This window comes from Arachis stenosperma, chromosome 5, assembly GCF_014773155.1.
Source record: "Arachis stenosperma cultivar V10309 chromosome 5, arast.V10309.gnm1.PFL2, whole genome shotgun sequence".
NCBI classification, from domain to species: Eukaryota; Viridiplantae; Streptophyta; class Magnoliopsida; order Fabales; family Fabaceae; genus Arachis; species Arachis stenosperma.
The window spans coordinates 7,610,463-7,627,644 of record NC_080381.1 but is presented as its reverse complement, the minus strand read 5'-3'; the positions used below and the strand labels follow the sequence as shown (position 1 = coordinate 7,627,644).

Genomic DNA, 17,182 nt, shown 5'->3' with positions numbered 1-17,182 from the left:
CGGTTTGGACTTCTATCATAACCAACATTTCAGTCAGAATTATCATGCGCATTCATAATGATACCAAAGTAAATCAATCAAACATCTTAAATAAACGCAATTTATTAATACGAAATTAGCGCATTAAATTAACATGTTGGCAGTCATAGACTTAACCAACCATACATGGCTAAAAAAAACTAAAACCACATAGACGACATCATAAACGGCATGATCTCTAGGCTGACCCTCCACCAGTCTGTCTTCGCTGGTCATAGTTCCTCCGCGTATGCCCAGGCTGACGGCATAGCCCACAGCGCTTAGGTAGGTTCTCCTGAGACTGATCCATACTACCACGGATCATGGTTGCCCTTGGACGACCTTCCTTTGCACGCCTCAAATCAAGGTCAGGAATGATAGTTGGCCCAGCATATGGAGGCCACAGTCCTTCAGGGATAGGTGGAAAAAAACCCTGCTTGTAAACGTTGAACACCTCACTTATACGATATACCTCGTGAACATATGACGCCCAATTAAGGCGGGAGTATGCGCAACACGCAATGGCATGGCAACAAGGATAATGTAGCGCCTGAAAGTGGCCACAATCGCATGTGTTATCTTTAAGGGAAACTCTATAGCTACCCAGCGAGAAGCTCCCGGTTGGTGTTGTCTCGGCGACCGTGTACTCGGATTGATGCCTGTCATACAACGTCACCGTGAAGCACCTAGAGTCTCTTATATTCCGATCAATAGCCTTGACCAAGGCCTGACAAAACTCATGCCCAGATCCGACTTGTGCCTCTGCTGTCTGTCCGCGGACCACAAATAGCTGAGCAAGCCTCCCGTAAGTTGACTTAGCCAAAGATGTGACCGGGAGGTTGCGAGTTCCCTTTAACACGGAGTTCACACATTCACTAATGTTGGTTGTCATGTGCCCGAACCGTCGACCACTATCCTCATGTTGGGTCCACCGTCGACCACTATCCTCATGTTGGGTCCATTTGTCGTACTCCATCCGTTGGCCCAGTCACACATTGCTGGATTTCTCAGTCCGCATGATGTCAAACCAGTATAACTCTGCTTCAGTCTTTCGTAGGCAGCATTCACCAGCATCTTCCTTAAGTCCTTACCTTTGAACGTAAGGGCAAAATTGGCCGCCACATGCCGAATACAGTACGCTCGGAAAGCACGGGGAGGGAGCCACCCATTCTCCGGTGCCTCAAGCGCTGCCTTGATCCCATTATGCCTGTCGGAGATAACAAGGATACCCTCCTGAGGAGTTACATGCTCTCGTAGGTTGGACAAGAAGAATGACCACGACTCTGCATTCTCTCCCTCCACAAGGGCAAATGCTATCGGTAGGATGTTCGAGTTTCCATCCTGCGCTATCGCCAACAGCAGCATCCCTCCATACTTGCCATACAGGTGGGTACCATCAATACTGACAAGGGGCTTGCAATGCCGGAATGCCTCAATGCACGGTGAAAATGTCCAGAAAAGTTGGTGAAAGTACACCGTCGACTCGTCAACCTCACCACGAAGCCGAACGGGAGAGGTCTTCAACACCGTGATTGTTCCGGGCATTGTTGACTGGACCCCTAACATCCAACGTGGCAGGTCCGCGTACGACTCTTCCCAATCGCCATATATTTGTGCCACTGCCTTCTGCTTGGCCATCCAAACCTTCCTGTAGCTAGGCCGGAACCCGTAATCAGCTTCTGTAACTTGTTGCAATACCTTTACCGTAACCGCAGCGTCTGCCCTAACCAACGGAAGAATTCTCGCACAGATGACGTGGTAATCCAGCTGACGGTGACACTCGAAATAGAGGTTGCCAAGCATGTGTGTGGCCCGTTGTACCTCCTAACCTCCCAAGTGCCCTTGCGTGCACGCAGGGCTACTCGAATCAACCAACTACAACCCTTTCCGAATTCCTTGCATTTTCCATGATACTTCAGATGATCTGATTCGATGACTCTGTACTCAACACCTCGCCGGATGCTATAGTCCTTCACACTCAGCACAGCTTCATCTTTGTTCTGGAATGATTGCCCGATCTGAAATTTTGTAGAAGAGCCCCCGACTGTGTTACCGCCGTCCTCCTGTTGAGCCAGAGCATCCAAGTTTAGTGTGGAGAAGTGTGGAGGGTACTGCTGAGAGGCAGAACTTGAAGGCATATGCTGCGTATGTGGATTTGCACCTGTGTCATCGTCGCTGTCCCCTACGATATCAAGAGGCTCCTGGTCAGAGTCATCGTCACACATTGCATTCTCTACTCGATCGGGTCCACCAAAGCCTTCCATATAAGTTAACAGGCCACCTCCAGTGCCGACATCGTGAGGAGGCTCAACGACTGCTGCATTCTCCAAAGTTACAGAACCAACAACCTCTGTTCGGTCTAAATCAGCCGCGAATGAAGGGGATGCTACTGGTGGATGATACGGTCTGACCGTAGGCATCGAACTAGATGCACCTCCGGCGGCAGTCGAGCCAGGAACTGGAGCGGATGCCCCAGAACTTTCAACACCGACCTCCAACTTCGCGAACAACTCATGGATTCTGATCTCCGAAAACTCCTTACGCAATGGAACAAAACCCTAAGATCTTCATCAGCCTTAACCACAAAGGTATCATACTTAACACCGGTCGAGACAACTGCGATGGGGATCTTGTAGTATAGTTTCTTCACCCACTTGCTACCAAACACGCCAAGCTTCTGCAAGATGCTGTTCTTCAAATCTGATAAGGAGCTTGACGAACTGATGAAAATACTCAGTGGTTCTCTATCAGTGAACTTCACACCATCGCTTTTACTTTTTTTAATTTTGCCACAGCAATGCACTAAGGCTAGAAAACTCTCTCCCTCACTTGCCATTGCGAAAATGATCTCTTATAGAGCTTGAATCACTCACATATATATATAGAGTTTCCGTGATTGTAAACTGTGGGAACTTTCAGGGTTTTATGCACATCACTCCTCCTTCATAAACCGTGGTAGGCCACAAAGGTTTATATTCATGTCGTTTTCTTCATAAACCGTGGTAACCTACCACGGTTTATGCATGCCTTGCCTTGTTCCTAAACCGTGGGAACCTCCCACGGTTTACGTATAAATCCAAAACCGTGTTAACTTGCCACGGATTACATAGAACTCGTTTTGCACATTCACGTAGGAAGATTCCATTTTATGTATTTGGGTAAACATTTCAAGCAGTTTATTTATTTGAGTAAATTGCCCTATATATATATTCTCCACTGTTGTATATTATAAATTATATATTCCTCTTAGAGGTTGATTCTGGAAAAACAGAATTTATGTTTATGATTCTATCATATTTTTGGGTGGTATTATATTAACTAGTCTGCCTTACCTTCGTAGGTCAAGACTAATATTGTTATGTATAACTTCTTGAATCATATATATATATAATATATATATATATATATATTATATATATATATATATAATATAGATATATATATATATATATATATAATACTCCACTGTTGTATATTAAAATTGTATATTCCTCTTAGAGGTTGATTCTGGAGAAACAGAATTTATGTTTATGATTCTGTCATATTTTTGGGTTGTATTATATTAACTAGTCTGCCTTACCTTCGTAGGTCAAGACTAATATTGTTATGTATAACTTCTTGAATCATATATATATATATATACATATATATATATATATATATATATATATGTATATATATATATGTATATATATATTATACTTCTGTTGTTTTTGCTTATGTATATTGTCGGTTTTTGAGTGCGATGCGATTTCATTTATGTCTTTTCTTCACGGGCTCCTAGTTTTCGGACACGACACACATCGACACTCGTCTGATACATGTGTCTTCTGCATCCAACATTGTCTTAATAAAAAATAAAAATTCTTCTCCAAACATGCTTTGACGAACTTAAATACCATCTCGTATCAGTGTCCAGTTTTATTCTTAAAATGTATTCTTGAAATGAGTTTACAAATAGTATATATTATTAATTATTAAAATCAAATATATTTTAAATATTTTATATAATTAAAACAAATATATTAAAAATAATTAAAAATTAATTTATATTTTAATATCAATAAAATACTAAAATATCATGTCAATTTATAAAAAAAATACTTTATATTTTATATATATATCGTGTTCTTGTGTCTTATAAGTTTTAAATTTGCGTATCCGTATGTTCCGTGTCATATAATATCCTGTGTCCATGTCAGTGTACATGGATTATATAGATATTTAACATGTTTAAAAATTTAGCTGTTAAGGTTGAAATAGTCTCTGATTTAGGATAAATTGAGTATTTGAAAGAGACGTCACTAGGGGCAACCCAAACTCTGCCTAATCATGTGAACAAAAATTTTAAATCAATCTAAAATCACCATAAACCCCATGCATAAATATATCTTAACAAAAGCAATTCAATCTCTTAAAGGAATGATACTGATATAATTCGTTTTACAGCCTCATTTCTCACGAGCAATGTAAAAAATTTTGACTATGATTTCACAGATCCTCTACTCCAATATCATAATTCCAAATCTAATAAAGAAAGGCAATCTAATTCTAATCTATCTATTAAACACAAAGTGCGACCAATAATCACGCAATGACACAACAATAATTCATGAGCTTGATGATAACAAAGCCTCCTCATCGTGATACTTCGTATTATTTAAAAGCCCCTTCATCCATTCAAAGCTTTGCTGATGACGTGGCACACCCTTCTTTCCCTGCTTTACCTTACTGTTCTGCCTCTTTTGTTCCACCACTTTTTCTTTCATGGCGTGCACTGTGCCCTCTGTCTCATTTGACTTTTTTGTGTGACCACCAATCATAGCAATGTCCGCCTCAACCGTTTCAATTGATGAGCACTTACAACCACTGAATAAACCACTACCTTTGTTCATAAACTGCTTCAAAACGTTCTTGCTCTTTCCGCTAATGTTGTTACTCATTTCAACACTATTATTGGTAGTGGCGACATTAGCGTTGAAATTGAAATTGAAGTTACTATAATTTTTGCTATTAACATTGTTGGTACTACGAACCTTAATATCTTGTAAACCTATCTCAGGTGCAGGAACCACACCTAGACGGAAAATATCCCATGCTGATGATGATTTTCTACCATGATTATTACCAAAGCTTCCTTGTCTTGTAATATTTGCTTTCAACTGAGGTTTGGGACTTGGATGATGCGTGTAAAATTGATGACCACGAACTTCTCTTCTAGCATTAGAAGTTCTTGTTGTTCTTGTGGTGATGGTGGTGGAGCTGGTGCTACTACATGAGTTTTGACTTCTTAAACTGCTGCTTCTACTGCTACTGCTATGAAACTCGCTTGAAGAAAAATGGTCCATGGATTCTGACCTTGATTCAAATAGCCACTCATGTTTCTGGCCATAACGCTGGGAAGTGGTGGATTTTGATGAGACACACAATGGGAGCATTTGGCCTTGGAAGAAAACTTCATCTGCTGAACACATTTCTACCGGGCCACCCCATGAGCAGAAATCGAATTCCGCTTCTCTAGTTTCGCTTATCTGAGAAGCTGGTGGTTTTCTTGGCAGATCTTCTTGTTCGATTGAATTCACCGGAAGATCACAAAGTGACAATGCTTCCAGTTCTTCATCTTCATCTTCTTCCTGATCGTTTTCTTCCACTTGTTTCCATTTCGCATGCCAAATGTTTGTGGCCATTTCAAACTCAAAGAGTTCGGATGAGAAGGAAGGTGGGAATTAAGCGATAAGTTTCTTGTAAGAATATGATCTTATGACGAGAATGTGAAATGAAGATATAAATATAAAGATATTCGTGAAGCAAAATAATATTAAGGGGCCAATATTTTTAGTGTAGAAAGACAGCGAGTTAGTTAATGTTAATTTAAATATAAGATAAATTTAAGAAAAAAGTGTTGATCAGCTAATATTTTTCGAAAAAGATGGTGGAGTAGTTGTAACAGAGAAATATGGAATGTGAAGAGCATATATAAAAGTGAAGTAGTGACAAACACTAAAGCGAGAAATTAAACAGAGAAGTGAAGTGAAGTGATCATTCGGTGCATTGCATAGGAGGAAACCAAAAAATAATGTGTTTTGATCTTTTCCTTGTTTGATGGGTGAAGAAAGGAACAGAGAACTTTTATGGCCGGCCACTACTAGAACCAATACGCATCTAAGGTCGCTTTTTATGCCATTCTTCTCGATGAATTGCCTTGCATGCTTCACAACCAGGGTGGTGGGGACAATTTCAGCTATTGAAATTGAAAAACAGAGATTGCACGCCAAAAGTTAGAGTAAAAACCATATCAAAATTACTATATACAACAGCTTCAAACAACACTTCTCTGTCTTTCCAAATCAAAGTCCATTGACAAGGAGAGAATGAATCATTAAAAGAAAGCAACAAATTACTTAAACGGTGATAGGTTCTAGTTATACGTTACATCATCACATCTGTTTGAAGATCTGACTGAAACGTACTTAAGCAAATTTGTGACCGAAATAGTATCTATATACCGAGGTAAATTTGAGGATTGGGTTGAAATCTGAATCTATAGTACACAACCACACATGACACATGGTTATGTTCCCAAACCTTGTCATAAAGGTGGTAGACAAAGCTTCTGTCCTTTTTATATCATCACAATACTTATGTTTTCTTGCTTGTTTGAAAAATATAGTTTTACACAAAAACCTATTCCAAACAATATGGACAAACTTTATCAAAATTTTTTCATTATCTCAAAGTGCCAAAATAAAAGGGTAGACAGCATGCCTATCCTTCCAAAACTTGCAGAGAAACTTATACATATATACCTGAATAAAAAATATTTTTCCACGTTCATTTCAATTTCTGCTTTTGTTTTTAAAGAAGTAAATGGGTAAATTTTAGATTGCCTTTTGAATAGAAGTACTTGTAAATTTTTTTTGGGGATTTTTCTATTTAGAAAAATAATTGTATTTAGATGGAAATTTAAGAAATATTTAATTAGTAAACAATTCATTAAGATCTTCTTAAAATTTTATTTTTAAAATTTTTTAAAAATAAAATAATCCAATCGAGCACATATTTCTTTTGGCCGCAGAAATAAGTTAGCTCAATATATGAAGGCAAAAAATTGATATTTTCTTTAACAATCCGTTCAAATATCTCGAATTCTAAACTAATAATATATTAAAAAAGCAAGAAAGTTGGCAAAAAAAATTGATTTTTTTTAGAATTTATTATTTTATTTTAAAATTAAAATTGTCTCCGTTTTTTCTTTCTCACAATATCAAGATTAATTCGCTACGAATAAAATACTATTTAGAAAAAAAAAAAAGACTTCTTCAGATGAACTGAACTGCTATTTCAAACAACAACTAGTCCAGCTCCTTTAACCCAAAATAATTGTTTGGGCCTAAATGAATCGGACCGATCCGTTTCACACTCCTAATTCATTTTTTATTTGCCTCCTCGTTATTGACCATGAAGAAGGGTGCGTCTTTCCTCTCTTCTTTGCACTGCAGTCTTTCTATTTTTTTTTTTTTTTCCGGGTCTTGCTTTGCGCTATAGTCTATACGTCCCTTTCTTTCATTTTTGGGCGCGTTCCTTCTATTTTGTTATTTGGCCACAGCGAACGAGGGAAGGAAGGGGTGGGTGCCGTTGACACTAACCCATATATATTTGGTCCAACCGGTGGTGGAGTAATGGAGTTTGCCTTTGACGCCAGTCTCTTCGCAAAGTGCCCAACTCTCCTATCTCAAAAGCGATGATGAGACCTTTAGTGATGCAGCATTGTCAAATGGGCAATGGCGGTCTATTATAATTCTCCTTACCCATTGATTGGTATTGGTGCCTTTCCTTGCACCTCTTATTAATTAATTATTATTAATATTAATATTAATATTAAGCTTCTAAATTCTAGCTTCTTCCAAAGAGAAAGTAGCCACGCTTCCGGAAATCTCTATTGGAGCACCACGTGTGTTCCAGGTGCCAACAGCATCGCTAAAGGAAAAACAAAGCCTTACAATATATAATGCAACAACCGAGCAGAAGAGGCTCAGCAAGTAGTAAAACGAACATGGAGAAGAAGGAAGAAAACAGAGAGAAAAAGACTCAAAATAACGAATCAGCTAAGGAAAGCAGCAGTACGGAAGAGCTTCTTCCAATGGAGGACAGTCCCTACGTGAAATATAAGGATTTGGAAGACTATAAGCGTAAGGGTTATGGCACTGAAGGCCATCAAGAACCCAAGCCAGGTCGTGGAGCTGGCGCCACTGATGCACCCACTCCCTCAGGTGCTGCTGTTTCTTCCGAGGCCGAGCTCTCAGCCACTGAAGCCGTAAATCGCCAGGGAGTGCCTTAAAAGCAGTATCTATAGATTTTCTTTATACAATTACTAAGAGAGATAGTTTTCATTCTCAACAGTGATTACTTCAGTCGTGTTGGGCTTAAGTGCTTAACATTAATACTTTAATGTGGTTTTGTGTGTCTCGTGTTCGCTACATATATATGATTTAACATTATAACATCAGTTAAAAGGTGACAGAGTTGGAAGAAGTGCAACAGAATTAACGTGATAAAGAAAAATGATTTATGCATGGAGTTTTAAGAAGTGCAAGAGAATTTCAACCTTGCATGTCCAGGTGAAAACCAAGCTTATATAGGATGATGGGACAAGTTTGATAAGTTCTGTTTTCAGTGGAACCAAAAAGAATGAAATTCATTGTTCAATTCCACAATTTTTAGCTCAGCAACTCAAATTAGAATCGGATATAGTTAAATGAAAGTGCAATTTAATTTAAATAAATTACATAATTATCGAACTAATTACATTTTTTGCTAATAATCTTTAAGTCAGGGAATTAAATTGTGAAAAAATGAAAAACCAGGCCACCATCTCAATTGTCAAATCTCTGTAAGAATTTCATAAAAAAAAGAAAGAAAAAAACTGGATTCTCAATTGGCAACCACGTGTATTGGTTTGAAAAATTTAACTCGATAAGGACACGACACGTAAACGCTCCGTTCAGCATTCAAGCATGGGTGAGGGGGAGTGTTGAGAAAACTTCGTTAGGAGTTAGGAGTACTATATTCTCCATCATCCACTTCCCTCAGTGCTCCCGGTGTTCTATTCTCTCTCTCGTTACACTGCAATAAAACGCTAAAAACTATGGTGTATCTCGCCGGGTACCGCACGGTCATAGGATTCCATCACCGGAGCCCAATTTCTTCGATATCGATAACACAAAACGGCGCCACTATAACGCCCTACAACGTCGTATTTCTGTGTCGTTGTTGCAGATACCATCGGTTCAGTAGTGCATCTGAATCTTCTTGGGAAGAATTCGCCGTGGAGAACGCGTACGAGCTGCTAGGAGTGTCGGAGACCAGCTCCTTCGCTGAGATCAAAGCGTCGTTTCACAAATTAGCGAAAGAGACTCACCCGGACCTTGCCGAGTCAAGGAAGGATTCCGCTGAGTCTCGCCGATTCGTGCAAATCCTGGCTGCATATGAGGTGGGTGCGAATCCTACTCAGGACTATCATTGTTTTCGTTTAGATAGCTTGAATTTGGACTTAGATGGAGACAGAGAAATAAAATTTGGTTCATGAATAATTATTTTTAGGTTCTGAAATTTGTGAAATTGTGCTGAACTCTCAAATTATTTTTAGTGAAAAGGAAAAGGAAAAGGAAATCTTAAAAATAAAGATCCATTATAGAAGTTAGTTGATATCGTTAACGATTAGCGACTGTAAAATTGGAATAAGTTGGCATAATAATCATTCAAATTTTCATAGACTATGGTTGGATAATGTGATTAACCAGTTCTAAGTTACAAGAGAGACTGTCAAAATGGAACAATGAGCTCGGAGAAGCTTACCTGAATACGATATTGTCATACTACTTCCTTTGAAGGATGTTGCGAAGCCTGACTGTATATTTTAACTTTGATAGCTTTTAATGTCCAAAGTTTGAATGTATAACTTTGTTCTCATTGATTTGCTTTTTCCATTCTGATATTCAAGTTACTGTGTTAATGTTTTCTCCTGCTCGCATTGGTACTGGATATGCTGCGCATGCTCTTATACTTGGTGTTTAGTAACACCTACTGCATAGCTTGAACTGTTTGCAGATCATAATATAGAGTCTCAATGGGTTTCTACCATGGGGTTTTTTTTCTCTGGTTTGGAGGGAACTTTAATTAACTGAATAATCTGTGATTCTTTGCAGATTCTTTCAGATTCTCGGAAGAGAACCCATTATGACATGTATTTGTTGTCCCAGAGAAGGCTCATACAGGCATTCCCAACAGGGTTCAAAATTGCACATTTACAAATCCCATGCTAATACTTTCAAGGAGATGGAAGTTGTTGAATGGTTGAAGTGGTACAGATTAACTATAAATGATATTTTGTCAGAGAAGAAGGTGGCTGTTGGAACAGGCTACTTTGATGTGCTTGAGAGAGATTTCTATTCAGCTATTCATGCAGCATATTATGGTCCTGAAATTGATTCTATGCCTATGGAGCTTTTTCCTGACTGCTTTGAGGCTGAGGAAAGGTCCTCTCATGAAACTCCTGAGGTTTTGCACTTGGTTTCCGGTCGGGATCTTTTCGGTATGGTTTGCCTAGCTGAGAAGATTCCGGAGATATCATCTACGAAAAATGAGAAGTTAATTTCTTTCAGATCCTTAGATTCTGACCTGTGCCAATCTACGATGAAGAAATTTCACATCAATGCAGAAAGGCAAGAGGATTTTGGGACACATCGAATTCAAACTTCTAACATTTCAAATAGTGTATCGGATGCATATAGAGATCTAGAATTGCATGTCTCCGGCAGAGTGATTGCTACAGCAACCCGGGACCTACCTAGATGTTATTCTGGTGGGTTGCAGAAAGATGTTGAAGATCACATTCACGTTTTCCTTAATTCGGATGAAGATCCAAAATATATCAGTGGCGACTTTCCAGAACATTACTTGGCCAATGGTGCAGTTGGAAGCAGAATTCATTTGGGAACCATATCTGGAATTGGGAGCACTCCAGATGAAGGTTGTTGTTATGTCTACAACAGCAATGGTGACAAGACCCATGCAATCATGAAACATAGAACATTGCTGGTATGTAAATTTGCTATTCCATGCACTTGTTGGTTAAACGGTTAGAACTTAAAAGGAGATTTTACTTGTCATAAGGACCAAGTCCTCTTTGCTTATAGTCTTAATATGATAAGAATCGTCTAGGTTTCAGGTTACTGCTTCAAATGTCTTATTATGAATAACTTGGTATAGCAGGATGCTATAAATCAATAAATGTTGTTTATGACAATTTTCAGGTGAAGCATATGCACTGGTATGAAATCGGTGACAGAGTTTCACTTTGTGAGTGTAGATGCACTAGGGCACGTTTACCACCAAGCAAGTAAAGCTCTGGCATCTTTCTGTAATATTTGCTGGTGAACATCATAACATATGCTGTGTTGATCACTTTCTTTGTCAGAACATGTGACTTTATCATGCCTACCAATCTTCCCGTGGCTAGATTACTGATCTTTATTTTATTTTGTTTTCAATGTTGATCGTATTGCTATTAGATTGTTCTATAACGCTGTCAACATTCATACAATTTATTGAAAGGTTAAACAGTTTAGAACAGTTGAACTAACCCATGTCATTTTCAACTTTCAATTTTTTCTAAAATGTTATTATTGTACATTTTAAGTTGAAAGAACCATGAGCATATGTAAAATTTTCTGATGATGCTATATTATGTAGATATTTTGCTGAGAAAAAATTTCTTCTGTACTCTGTAGTGCTTCTAACTGAAAAATATACTGTAATATTCTAATTTTCTGTGTGAAATTTGGCAACTTTTTATGCATAATTATCTGCTGCTCTCTCATTCCTGCTTGTAATACGTTTTTACTAATTTTAAGTCTTTAGTTATACAGGTTTTGGCTATTTGAACCTCGCTCTGGCTTCCATGACATAGGGGGTTGGTATGTTGAAACATATGGTAAAGATAAGAAGGGTCATACAATACCATCACAAAGGTTGTGGGATGGCTTGGACAATGGCGAGCAAGCTGACAGGTAAGTTAACTGATATTTCTTGTCTTCTTTTAACTTTTGGGAGAATTATTTAACTGTATCAATTGTATTGCTTTAAAAAATGTGTGGTGTTGATTACGGAATGGCTATTAATGATATACAAATAGTAGTACTATCTTGGGGGAATCGTTTGTTATTTTCCTGGGAGTCAAATATGCCAGTTGATGGAAATCAAGTATCTCGTCTCATCTTTGTTAACCACACTTTTTGAGTTTTCAGAATTATGTCCTAACCAAGTACTTGCCAATGGAGTGTATTGATTGTTGATTATGCAATATGCAATATGCAATATGCAGAAGACTTCATCCAGCTATGTATTTGTTTGCTCTTGCATATCGGACACTCGATATTGAATATGCCAAAGCAAACAAGAAGACCTTCAGGCATGTTGTTGGAGCACAAATGTTCAAAATTCTTCATTGGTGTAGGAAACTTGTTTAATATGGTATATTGGGCCTATCGCACAATCAATCATTTTATTACACTCTATTGATACACCAATTTGGGACAAAGCAACAGAGCTTCACTGATCTCTAGTTCGTGAAATCATTGGATCAAGGACTGGTTGATGGGTGCTCTTTCAATATTTGAGGAATTCATATCATGCTTGAGCCATTTTGCTTGACATTGAACGTGAAAAACATGTCATCTGTTTTTCTTTTTCCTCAAAAATGAGCTGCAATCGGAATCTTTGCAAATGAATATCACTCAATGTTTCTAGTTGGTTAGATCAGTATAATGGAAATTGGAAGCAAATAGTTTTGCTTTGCAATGAATTTGTCCCCTGCACTGGAATCAATTGTCATAGAGCAGCACTCTCCTCAGATCGACTTAGCTACCATAACTCACGGCATATCAAGAACAATCTTCTCATGCTTGCAGAATTGTCCAAATATTCACAATTCATGCAGGGCTTGTACTTGTGTATCTGTATATTTTCAAGTATGTTTTCTGGTTCACATTTTTTATTCTTAAATTAATATTCATTATATGCAATTAGAAATATGACATGTAATTTCATATGAGATCACATTATACCTCGGTATGATTTAATATTTCTTCAATATATTTCTGGGTTTGTTTGCTCTCATCGCTTTGAACATCTTTTCAAATGGTTTCTTACTAAATAGCATAAAACTTTGGCCAAAGAGTCACTACAAACGGTACTCTAACTAAATGAATTTAGTTACACATTCATCTTTCTTAATCCTTGAGCAGATCCTCCCATTTGCAATACTGGCCTCCTGCTAATGCTCGGTAATATCTATCCCTGCAATAGACTGGTCTTCCATCAGCAGCCTCTGCAGCAGCTGCTGCGAGATCATCATCAGCCATCACCTCTACAGGCAATTTAAGCAACTCCTCCTTTCTACAACATACATTATAATATTGCAATGAGACAAGGGGGAAAAAATTGAAGATAATGCATATGTTTCTCTGTTTCTGTGTCTTTCCTTACCTTAAGTTATACTTTGTGTTAACTTTGGGAGCTTGTGCGGTTGATTTCTTTCCTACCGTGGTAAAGGTAGTTTGGAAAAAGTCCTGCACTGGTGTAGCAAAGATAAATAGCATAACTCCAGTAACAAGTAATGCTCCTGTTCCAACTAGAGTTTGCTTGAGCAGTTGAACAACTGGTTTAACCTGAAAACATCGATTATATGTGAATCATGCTGCAAGAAATCAATATAATGTTTTCTAGCCTGCATCCAAGATTTTCCTGCATAATGAATTGATGTATGTGTCTAGTACCTTGTAAGAGCCCAACAATCTATCACGAGCTAGGATCTGCAAATAAAGCTAACTTTTCAGTTATAAGTGCCTGAAATGAGAGAAATGAAGCATGTCACAGCTTCCATATCCTTCATATTCTTTTACTTTGAACATTACTGCTTGAGTGTATCTTAGGTAACAAAGTTCCAAATTGCAATCCACCTCTAAAATTGGCTTCCTTGTATTCATTTAAGGCTACTTTTTTGGTCGCGGATATTGTATTGAATATGGTATAGATTCCTTTGAACTACTCTTCTCACTACCAGGCAAAGGAAGCTTGCATAAAAGAGGAGATTTTTGGATGGATATGATGTATATAACATCTCAAAATAAATTTATACATCGTGAGTTTTACTCATGGCACATGCATTTTATTTTGGGTTCCATTACTGTATTACGAGTGTACGTTAAGTGTTAGATTTATGTTGGATTAGCATTTATGCAAGCATTCTTCACATAAAAATAGAGGCAAACCTCAGGTGGCTTGGCCCACATCTGTCCATCATACCATCCACTTTCTTCATACGGAATGACCGCAGATAGAAGTCTATCTCCAACATAACTCCATCCCTGCATTGTAATTCAAATTATTTAACTGCAGCAGTGATTTAAGTTTGAATGTGCAGAAATGGCTCAGGAACTTAATCATTGGCATAGTAGTTTAAAACTTGTTCTATTGCATCTGAGGCAAACAACATAAAGGTCATGCATGACTACAAGAGGGAGCTCCAACTTAGCTAAACTTGGAATCCTTGTTCTGCAAATGCAATGTGGTTTTGAATCCATTCTGTCTTACAATTGACATTTTTTTTTTTGAATTCTTTGCCTTACTTAACCAGTCCCCAATAATGAAATTATTATGGTATGCAGAACAGAAAGAAGAATTCAAAGTTCAAACGCACCAGGTAAATCCTCAAGACAATCAAAGATACAATGAAAAGTGATCCTGTTCCAGCAGCAAGTATGAATCTTAGAGGCTCCTGCAAGGTAGTGACACATTAACACCGGCTGAAGGGAATTTTATATAAGAAAACTATTTTTGTGCTAGTGTGCAGCTGACAGTCACATGTACTCTTGTGAGAATGTATCAACATTTCTGTTGACTACTTTGATTACTAAATGTCCCAAAACTTATGCACACATAAATTTGACTTCCTTACTCTTGAAGGATTAAAGCTTGCAGCTGCAACTGGCACTCCAAGAACTGTGAATACTACCAACCAGAGGCCTCCAAGGCGAAGAAAGAAGGATCCTGGACCCAGTTCACCCCATGAATACAGGATTCCATCCTTCAGAGAAGAGTACTCATTCACCTATTATTTAATAGGTTCAGCAATGATATTAACCTTACACTGTGGAATATCATGTTGAAGACTGAGTAATACCCAAAGAAAGCATTTATTCCCATAATATCACAAGTGTCTTAAACGTACCGGTCTCTGCTCAAAAGGGACCTCAATTTCCAAGCCAGGATCCCAGCTACGTCCAGAAGAGCCACTTGCTTCCCCATCCATCTCATCTTTTATGGCTTTGACCTTGATGGAAACCCGACGAGAAAAGCTTGAAATTTTGTGATTATGAATAATCAACGAGCCATAGCTGCTTCCTGGTCTGACTTGTCTTGCATTTGGAATTGGAAGTAGAGAGCAGTGAAGATTTAGTTTAAGCATCTATTTACTTGTTGAATTCAAGCTATGAAAGAATAGTGAGATGGTACCATAGCTGATAGCTTGTTGATTAATAGCATGGTTTTTGTACGAGGGACCACATGTTATTTACGTGGAGGAGGGCTGCAAGTTTTGTGAATTTTCCAGATTTTCATAGGGTCCTTTCCCGGTTCGCTATGTGGACAGGATTATTGTCCACGTGGTGTTCTATGAGCCGTTCATCTGATGTGGTGAAGGTCTTTAGCGCTCAGATTATCCGAAACTAAATTTGTATGCACTTTTGTATTTTAACTATTTTTGTGGTTTGGGAAAGGCGAAGGGAACTGTGTGCCTTAGCCATGTGTTGGGCGTTCCTTTGCACGCAAATTGGAACGCAGTTCCTGTTACCTGCACGCAGAGGGAACAAGCCTTGGTTATAACTAACTTATAGGAAGATGTTCACGTATGCCGATATCTTTTTTGAAATATGATATTCCAACAACGTTAACTATTTAGATATAATAATAAAAAAATACAAGATTCAGATTTAGCGAGTGAACACAGATGAACATGAAGGTTGGGTGGTGCATGTAGACATGCAACCGTTTTTTCTTTTAACAAGTTTTGTATGATTGAAGTTATCAGCTTGTCCTTATAGACCAATTTTAAAAGCCATTCTTTTCCAGCCGCCATATGTGATATGTCTTGGCTGAGCTGTACTAAATAGCGTTATTTTTCTTCTTTTTTTTGAACGAGTGTCACAACAATAATCATGCAATGTATATAAAAAAAGTTTAGTTATTGTGTATAAAGATATCTTTGATTTTCATAAAATTTTTTATTATAGTACTATAAAATAGTTAAATTATTTATTTATTATTTGATTATTCTATTATATTAAGTTTAATTATTTTAATAGTTAATTATTTAATTAAAAATATATAAATTAATATGTATAAACAAAAGCAAAATTTTGTGTGAAGGAAGAGGGGCAATGCTCCCTCTTAATTTTTTTTAACAAATTATGTATAAATTTTTATTTAACTATTTTTTTATAAAATTAATTTTTAGTTTTTTTTTAAATATAACATAACTCAGTTCCTATGTTATCTTAGTATATAGTAATTATTTTAATATTTAATTTTTTGTACGCACATAGTATTTTTTAACTTGCAAATATGTTTAATTTGTAATGAACTTAAAAATTTATTTAAATATTAATAGAAAATACTGGTAAGTTCTTAATTTTGTTTGTAATCAAAATTATATATGTTATATTTTATAAAACCTAAAAATTTATTTTAGTAGGAATTTTGAATATTAATAAAAAATAGAGTAAGACTTTATAAGAAATAAAATACTTTAAATTAAGTACAATGGGAGTTCTTCTTTTCATAATTAATGAGTATATTTAAAAATTTAATTTGATATCATCAATATGATTGCATAATCAATCATATTTTTTAATTTTTAGGTTTATGAATTGTATTTTTCTAATTAATTTATGATTTAAAAATTTTAAATTTGATTAAATACAGTTAGTTTAGTCAATGATATATGTAGTATTTATTATCACAAAATTACTGATTTTTTATTTACCAAAATTATTATATAAATTATTCATGGTTACATAGATAGGGTAGAATATAACTATCATGAAAA

At 37.0% G+C, this 17,182-nt stretch overlaps 5 protein-coding genes across 5 annotated transcripts; 2 read left to right on the top strand and 3 right to left on the bottom strand.

Moving 5' to 3' along the window:
• Window positions 1–906: 906 nt before the first annotated feature.
• LOC130980357 (uncharacterized) lies at window positions 907–2,854 on the bottom strand. Its single transcript, XM_057904049.1, has 3 exons — window positions 2,600–2,854; window positions 1,840–2,555; window positions 907–1,741 (listed from the first exon to the last, which is right to left on the bottom strand). The coding sequence occupies exons 1-3, from the start codon at window positions 2,852–2,854 to the stop codon at window positions 907–909; spliced, it is 1,806 nt and encodes a 601-aa protein (XP_057760032.1).
• A 1,774-nt stretch (window positions 2,855–4,628) lies between these two features.
• LOC130980356 (uncharacterized) lies at window positions 4,629–5,750 on the bottom strand. Its single transcript, XM_057904048.1, has one exon. It carries the CDS (start codon window positions 5,703–5,705, stop codon window positions 4,629–4,631), a length of 1,077 nt encoding a protein of 358 aa, XP_057760031.1. The 5' UTR covers window positions 5,706–5,750.
• Window positions 5,751–8,068: 2,318 nt separating this feature from the next.
• LOC130983201 (uncharacterized) lies at window positions 8,069–8,777 on the top strand. Its single transcript, XM_057907394.1, has one exon. It carries the CDS (start codon window positions 8,072–8,074, stop codon window positions 8,354–8,356), a length of 285 nt encoding a protein of 94 aa, XP_057763377.1. The 5' UTR covers window positions 8,069–8,071; the 3' UTR covers window positions 8,357–8,777.
• Window positions 8,778–9,030: 253 nt separating this feature from the next.
• Window positions 9,031–13,172, top strand: LOC130980188 (uncharacterized). Its single transcript, XM_057903839.1, is given in 6 exon segments — window positions 9,031–9,508; window positions 10,224–10,288; window positions 10,290–11,115; window positions 11,331–11,416; window positions 11,946–12,086; window positions 12,401–13,172. Coding segments are annotated over 6 exon segments (1,608 nt in total). The 5' UTR covers window positions 9,031–9,163; the 3' UTR covers window positions 12,546–13,172.
• A 26-nt stretch (window positions 13,173–13,198) lies between these two features.
• On the bottom strand, window positions 13,199–15,676 carry LOC130980189 (protein CONSERVED IN THE GREEN LINEAGE AND DIATOMS 27, chloroplastic). The gene is made up of 7 exons (XM_057903840.1): window positions 15,308–15,676; window positions 15,035–15,187; window positions 14,777–14,854; window positions 14,349–14,444; window positions 13,854–13,889; window positions 13,564–13,745; window positions 13,199–13,473 (listed from the first exon to the last, which is right to left on the bottom strand). Exons 1-7 carry the CDS (start codon window positions 15,542–15,544, stop codon window positions 13,308–13,310), a joined length of 948 nt encoding a protein of 315 aa, XP_057759823.1. The 5' UTR covers window positions 15,545–15,676; the 3' UTR covers window positions 13,199–13,307.
• Window positions 15,677–17,182: the final 1,506 nt, after the last annotated feature.

Coding starts and splice junctions, on each gene's coding strand:
- LOC130980356 (XM_057904048.1), bottom strand. CDS start 5,705: ATGGCCACAAACATTTGGCATGCGAAATGGAAACAAGTGGAAGAAAAC.
- LOC130980357 (XM_057904049.1), bottom strand. CDS start 2,854: ATGGCAAGTGAGGGAGAGAGTTTTCTAGCCTTAGTGCATTGCTGTGGC. Junction 2,556..2,599: donor TTAAGTATGATACCTTTGTG/GTTAAGGCTGAT, acceptor CCATTGCGTAAG/GAGTTTTCGGAGATCAGAAT. Junction 1,742..1,839: donor GGCACTTGGGAGGTTAGGAG/GTACAACGGGCC, acceptor TCCGTTGGTTAG/GGCAGACGCTGCGGTTACGG.
- LOC130983201 (XM_057907394.1), top strand. CDS start 8,072: ATGGAGAAGAAGGAAGAAAACAGAGAGAAAAAGACTCAAAATAACGAA.
- LOC130980189 (XM_057903840.1), bottom strand. CDS start 15,544: ATGCTTAAACTAAATCTTCACTGCTCTCTACTTCCAATTCCAAATGCA. Junction 15,188..15,307: donor TCCCTTTTGAGCAGAGACCG/GTACGTTTAAGA, acceptor ATTAAATAATAG/GTGAATGAGTACTCTTCTCT. Junction 14,445..14,776: donor TTGTCTTGAGGATTTACCTG/GTGCGTTTGAAC, acceptor ATTACAATGCAG/GGATGGAGTTATGTTGGAGA.